Below are 6885 nucleotides of genomic sequence, written 5' to 3'. Positions count from 1 at the left end.
CTAAAGGCGTCGGGACGCCTCATGGAAAATGTGCCGACCGCATGTTCCAAAAAGCCTTAAGTGACGCACCGAGTGACGTTTCATTAGCGCTCACCAAGATATAGACTGTTAAGTGCAATTTACAATAGACTTAAATACGTTCATAAAATATTTTCAAACCAACTCTCTAAGAAAACCTGATGGATTATTGCCGTCACTCCCTTATTATATATCTGAAAAAAAGAACGAAAAACCTTTCTTCCTTTTTTTTTTGAAAAATAAAATTTAAATTACTAATTAATTTAAATAGAAAATTATTTTTTCTTCCATCTTAAATTAGAATCGTTAATGAAAACAAAATAATGTAATGATTTTAAGAAAATAAATATCTGTATACAAGTTTTCTTAATTTCTTGTAAGTCGTTTTTTCTCGAAAAATATTTTATTGTCGCAATTTTCAGCATGTCGATGTTAAAATGCGTTCGTAAAACGTTGTTGTTGTTTTCTAAGGAAGGAGATGTAGTATTAACGCAGCATGCTGCTTGCAACTTTCAATGATGGTATTGGTGGCACTGAAATTGAAATAACGCAAAAATTGTGTGGCAACATTAAAATCGGATCGTTATTTCAGCCACTACTATAGTCATGAAACTTTAACATGCTCCTCTTTTAAATAACTCCCCTCCCCCTGAGCCATATCAAGATGTAGTTAAAGGCTTTAGAGTTGTTTGGAATTCAAATTATTCGGATTTAACTTTTGATTGGTGTAAGTCTCATTCGTAAATTCAAACTTTTTTTATTTAAGAATAACTACAGTTGTTTAGAATTTAATTGCCAAATGCACTTTATTGTCATCTATATTAATAAAATTGAAAATTTATCAATACAATGCTAATAATTAATTTCAGAATTTTGAATAACAAAGAATTCAGAATTGAGAATAAAAAAATTCCTATACCTTCTGCATAAAACAGTTAAAATTTTATTTGTTCTTCTATTTATATTCTGAACTTGTGTAGCTATTTTTCTGTGCAATCCTATATTTTATTTCGTGATGATGATGATTTACAAAAGTTGCAAGGGAATATCTTGATGAAGGTACATACACATATTATCTTGTATATAGCATTGATTTCTTAATGAAATAGTAAATACTAAGTTAATTAGAAAAAAAATAATAAAACACATTTCTGCCGATTCTCATTAACGTCCTATGGCTTTTCAATTCAACGTTACAACGAAGACTCTAAAGGCGGATCGATTTATCTTAGCCCACGGGTTTCGCAGAAAGATCGAATGAATACGAGAAAAATCGTTATACAGTCACTGCAATCACAAAGATGTAAGATTCTCCTCCTTTAGCTCTGAAATTCCGTATAGCAATCGTTAGCGTTATTTTCAAATTACAAAGAATTTTTTTAACTCCGAGAGAATTTGTTTACTTCTTAGCAGTAGCACGGTGGGATTTTTTTCAATTAGTTTATTGTCTTTTCACTATCAACATTCTGCTTATTAATTTTTTTTCTAATTTTTATTTATAAAAAAAAATATTAAATGATATCGAATTAGTCAAAAGTCTAAACAAATAGTTATTATTGTCGATTTGAGAATTTTTCTGTTTGATACAAAAATCAGTTAAAAATAAATTCCTAGCTTTTACAAATAAAAACACAAAACTGTAACGACGATATAAAATTATATTTATTATTCAATATTATTACATTACATTCTGTGGAGTTAGGACATTTTGCTACTTGCAGAAAATTTACAAAGCAGGTTTCCTGCAAGCTTACATGTTAACTAGGTACAAGACACAATTTTTTTCTTTGCTCTTTAATAAGATCTGCTTCTTGAAGTTTAGGAGAAGTTTTATTTTTACTTAATACTAAATAATTTTCTGTTGACGAATCATCACCATTTGAAGTGGTTTCTTTGGTAGCAACAAATCGAAATTTTTCACATTGCAAAAAAATTGTATTGTTTTTAAGAATCGAATAGATTTTGTTAGACAAATCAGCATCATTGAATGTAATCTTTGGAATTTGAGAGTAAAGAGCATCTGATTCTTTAAACATTCGAGTTTCATTATACTTATAATCATTGTACTGCATTAAATATAATTTAAGAAGCCAACCACTTGTGTTTATCAAATATTTCATAATAAGATTTTTTTCATTGTTAACCATTCCTTTCATATTGAAAACATAGACAGATTTCTGATCAGTAACTTTTATCATATCATCAATATAATTTATTTTTAAAAAGCAAAAGAATTTGAGAAATTTAAAAATTTCTCTATTACTACAAAGAGAATATAAATTCGTATTATCCGTATCATTTATTGATATAATGTCGCTATAAGCATAATATAAAAGATCATTGAAGTACGCAATATTAACTAAATTAGTCATACTAAAATCTATATCGGTTCTATTATTTAATTTTCTCGAATATAAGCACGACAAATCAGTAAATAAATAGTTTCTGTCAAAAGAAATTTGTTGTTTTTTCAAAAAGTTACGAAATTCCTGAAAGTATGTAATGTTACCATGGCTTCTATAATGTTGATCGTAATTATTCACAAATTGTGTCAAATCATTGTAAATGAAAGCATATAAAGTAAAATATTTTGGAAAGCGGTTAAAAAAATCTTGATGAACTTTAATTAAATATGCGGGATTTATAAAGCGCGTCTCACTGTTTCCTGAAGATATGTCACGATAATCGAGTAGCGCAGGAATAACCGAATCATAATCATTAATACAACTTGATTCATTACGAGAAAAATAATTCCTAGAGTTTACAAAATAAAATACAACATTTAAATAATCTTTAATCATGTTGTATTCAAAATAGCCAATCAATGGGTTTTCTTGTCTGTTGATAGTCGTTGGGTAGACATAATAATGAGTATCATTGGATTGAACCAAATAAATATGTTTCATTATGAAATCGTACAAAAACTGTTCTGAATAATGAAGATCTTCTCGTTTTACTTTCGGTTCTACTCTACTAGCTCTTATTTGGTTAACAGTTCTAATTCCTTCTCTCATACTCTCTGTCACGATTATCACTAATCTCTTGAATTTCACCGCAAGAAGTAGATCATCAATTGTTTTCCAATGTTTGTAAATTGTACAGGTTGAAGAGAACATAAGGTCATCATTGTAATTAGTATTTGCACCCTGTAAATAACGAATATTCAGAATTAAAATTTCAAAATTTTAAAAATTGTGGAACTTACCCCATATTAAATTTTTTGAAATGTTTAGAAAATTTTGAAAAATCCTTTGGTACATTTATTTTTTTCTATCAAATATAACAATTTCACCAAATTACAGATTAATCCGAAGACCCCATGCAAATTGTAATATTTCTGACCGAGTCTTACCCAGCAAAAACCCAAATATTTGAGTAATTAAAAAAATAGTTTTAAATAACACAAATCTTTTGTAAAATAAATTAATTTATTAGGTTCAATCAATTATTTACTTCAAGCAATTAAGATTTGTCATTTAAATAATTGTACTTTAAATAATTCAGGTTTTAAAAAGCAAAGTACAAAATGTTTAGATCTAAATTAAAAATAATTGAGTCTGGTAAATCTTTTCCAAATAGTTTGCATTTATTGAAGTAAATAAATTTTGTTTTCAGTGCACATTTTCTACTACTTTGCCATTTATTCCTTCTACATACTGATGCATAAAATGTTTTATTTTGAAAAATGCAATTTAAAACTTACCAGAGAATCCTTAACAATATTATATGTAATATTCATTACATTTCTCCAATTGTTGCTTGAATATAGCATTCTCCGTTTAAGAACATAAAGTAAGGAAAAAATGGAATTGTTTTTAAAAAAATATTCTTTTTTATACAAAAATATCACTCTGTTAAACCAAGATAGTTTGCCTATCAATGATTTTGCAACATATTCTTTTAGGGCTTCTATCCACGCTGCTGTGTTGTGAGATGTAACTTCTGATATTCCTGTTATAAAACAAAATAATTTAAATGTGCCTATTTTGTGTTCATTTTCACAAAGACCGCCAAATGAATTATCATTGCTTTTCAATGAAGATATAGTGTTATTGATCCAATTCAAATAATCAATGCTGACCATAACATCTTTTACACCGCTAACATAACTCAAAAATTGATCTTCTGTCACTTCGAAATTTCTAGACTGAAAGCAAGTTAAGCTTCTTTCTACAGTACTTCTTTTTTTAATTTTTTCTATACTCTTGCTTTTGCTTTGAATTTGCTTCAGTAATAAGTTAAAACGCAAATAGGAATTTAAACTTTGAGAATTTAAGTTGAATCCCATCGAAGCACAAATGTTGTCATTATCGAATGCATTAAAAGATAAGTTTTTTGTTTTTTGTTCTTTGAATAATTGTTTACGTAACTGGAATAATTCTGCGAAGCTCTCACCCTTCTGTAGTTTTTCCTTTACATAATTTACAAGAGGGCAATTGGTGCAGCTTGGTTCCAATGGAATTAAAATATCTTCATAGAAAGAAGACTCTTTCTTTACATTAACAAAATCAAAGGTTATGCCTAAATTGTCCTTTAATAACTTCTTTTGGGAATATATGGTCAATAAATGGTCTTGAAAGTCTACTGGATAAATAAAATAATATGTGTCGTTCGCTTGTAGTAAATAAATATTTCCCAATATAGTTTGATGTAACTGCCTATAATAAGGGTTGTACATGATCCAATAATTATTTAATACTCTTTTGCTCGCACTTAAATTTCTAACTCTGTTTATACCGTCAATGAATTTTTCTGCTATAATTACTACCAACGGCTTGTACTTTCTTTCAAAAAGCACAGAATCAATTATTTTAGAGTTATCATAAATGGAACAGATATCATTTTCAAACGTGAGTGATTTAATTTCCGTTTCTTCTACCTGTAAAATACTCATTTTGAGAAACATTCTCTTTAAGATGTATCCTTAGAGTAAAAAATATCAACTCATTTTTTATATATTTCTTTTATAATATATAACGTTAATGAGTCACTTCTTCTAAAACATATTTTCTAATATTTCTTTTTCCTAAAGAAATCCATTTATAAAAAATTGCATTTATATACAATGCTCTAGAAACTTCTAATTTATAAAATTAATTTCTGTAAACACATTTATTTTGTAATACATAAATTATTATTTGTAAATTTGTCAGAATAAAAAGTTACTAAATCGATTTGAAATTTATTCTGCGTTCATTTTCGTTATTTTTTCGTTCATTGGAAAAATAATTTGAATGTACACTTATACGAATTAAAAAAGTTGTTCATTTCGTTATCAGTTAGCTTCTTCATTATGTTAAACAAATATTTTTGTGTGAAAAAAAATTTCAAAGATCAAATTTGTTGACAAAACATACATTGTTTCATAGAATGTGTTAAGCTAATAATTTACATTTTGTTGAAAAATATTAGTAATAACTACTCTAATATTATTAAGTAGCAAACTATACTGTCTAGTTTACTCTATTTCCTAAAAAAGCAAATAAATAATTTTCGTTCATTTGAACCATAAGGGAAATTTTTATTGGAAATAGCAATAATTAGAAATTGATTCTCATTAGAAAAGAAAAATTAGAAAATAAATTTTATTAGAAAACTAATTAGAAATTGAACTTCATTACAAAAATAACATTAGTAACTGAATTTTTTAGAAATTAAAGAGTACATTAGAAATACATTAGAAAATTATATATTGAAAAATAGTTTTTATAGAAAAACTGTACGCCAATCGTAACAGTATTCACAAAATGTTATCGTTTTGTATATTTCTTAAAAAAGACAAATATTAACGTTTCACGATTCCTTGATAAATATTCTTTTGTAAATTTACAGAAAATTATTAAATTTTCAACAAATTTTTTTATCGTTTTTTCATTTTTTAACATTAAATATTATCATTTATGAAAAATTCAAGTAACAGATATATAAAATTATGACATTATTTATAAAAAAATATTTTTAAATTATTTCAAATTAATTTATAAAAAGCAGTATTATTGTTAATTTCTGAAACTATTATTATATACTAGATTAATAAAATAATTTGACACCTCCCGTTGATAAAATCTTATTTCAATTGTTTTATGTATTCTAGGATAATCTTCCAAGCCCCTACATTGAGAAAACGATTCATTTGATTCAAATAAATTTTGTTTAAATCAATCTTAAAATATCTTTGCTATACAGTAAAGTATATTTCAGTTTAATTCAAACATGTTTTTCGATTCATTTACAGAAATAATATATTGAATTTAAACATAAGTTATGGTTGATTTTAAATTATTTATAACCACTTTTTAAGTTTGAAGCAAACATAAAATTTTTAAACATATTTTTTGTTTCAACCAAAACAGAATATTTGTTTTAATTAAACATAATAATTCAAACAAAATAATATTTTTGATTCAAATTTTACAGCTAATTTTAATAATTTATTTTATTATTTTTATTTAGGATTTTATTTCAGTAATAATTATTAACAATTAAAAAATGCAAAACATTACAAACGAATTTTATTATTTTGACAATTAAAATAGGCTTTTATCAACGGGATGCGTTGAATTGTAATAATAAACAATATATTTTTGTAATCTCAAAAAATCGAGACTATCATTAGTTTTTGTTTTAATTTTCAACAAAAAAAGTACAATACAAAAATGAAAATAATGAATAAATAATTTAAATAAATTCTTCTCTTCTTATACTTACATTGTTTTCTCCATAAATTGAAATTTGGCCAGCCATCAATAAAAAAATCAAAGTAAGCGTTATCGAAAATGTACTTTGAGAATGCATTTTTGGTTTTTTCATGAATATACTTTCTTTCAACACTTGCACTGATATAGCATTAAAATCGAAAAATGCATG

The 6885-nt window shown here is 25.8% G+C and overlaps 1 protein-coding gene across 1 annotated transcript; it reads right to left on the bottom strand.

Moving 5' to 3' along the window:
• Positions 1 to 1670: 1670 nt before the first annotated feature.
• On the bottom strand, positions 1671 to 6871 carry LOC122510628. The gene is made up of 3 exons (XM_043625401.1): positions 6727 to 6871; positions 3722 to 4897; positions 1671 to 3164 (listed from the first exon to the last, which is right to left on the bottom strand). Exons 1-3 carry the CDS (start codon positions 6826 to 6828, stop codon positions 1776 to 1778), a joined length of 2667 nt encoding a protein of 888 aa, XP_043481336.1. The 5' UTR covers positions 6829 to 6871; the 3' UTR covers positions 1671 to 1775.
• Between the last annotated feature and the right edge of the window lie 14 nt (positions 6872 to 6885).

The sequence above is a fragment of the Leptopilina heterotoma genome, unplaced genomic scaffold (assembly GCF_015476425.1).
Source record: "Leptopilina heterotoma isolate Lh14 unplaced genomic scaffold, ASM1547642v1 Lhet_71, whole genome shotgun sequence".
NCBI classification, from domain to species: Eukaryota; Metazoa; Arthropoda; class Insecta; order Hymenoptera; family Figitidae; genus Leptopilina; species Leptopilina heterotoma.
Note: the sequence above shows the minus strand (reverse complement) of the source record. Positions and strands in the feature narration are given on the sequence as shown.

Coding starts and splice junctions, on each gene's coding strand:
- LOC122510628 (XM_043625401.1), bottom strand. CDS start 6,828: ATGAAAAAACCAAAAATGCATTCTCAAAGTACATTTTCGATAACGCTT. Junction 4,898..6,726: donor CAATTTATGGAGAAAACAAT/GTAAGTATAAGA, acceptor AGTATTTTACAG/GTAGAAGAAACGGAAATTAA. Junction 3,165..3,721: donor ATATTGTTAAGGATTCTCTG/GTAAGTTTTAAA, acceptor CGTTATTTACAG/GGTGCAAATACTAATTACAA.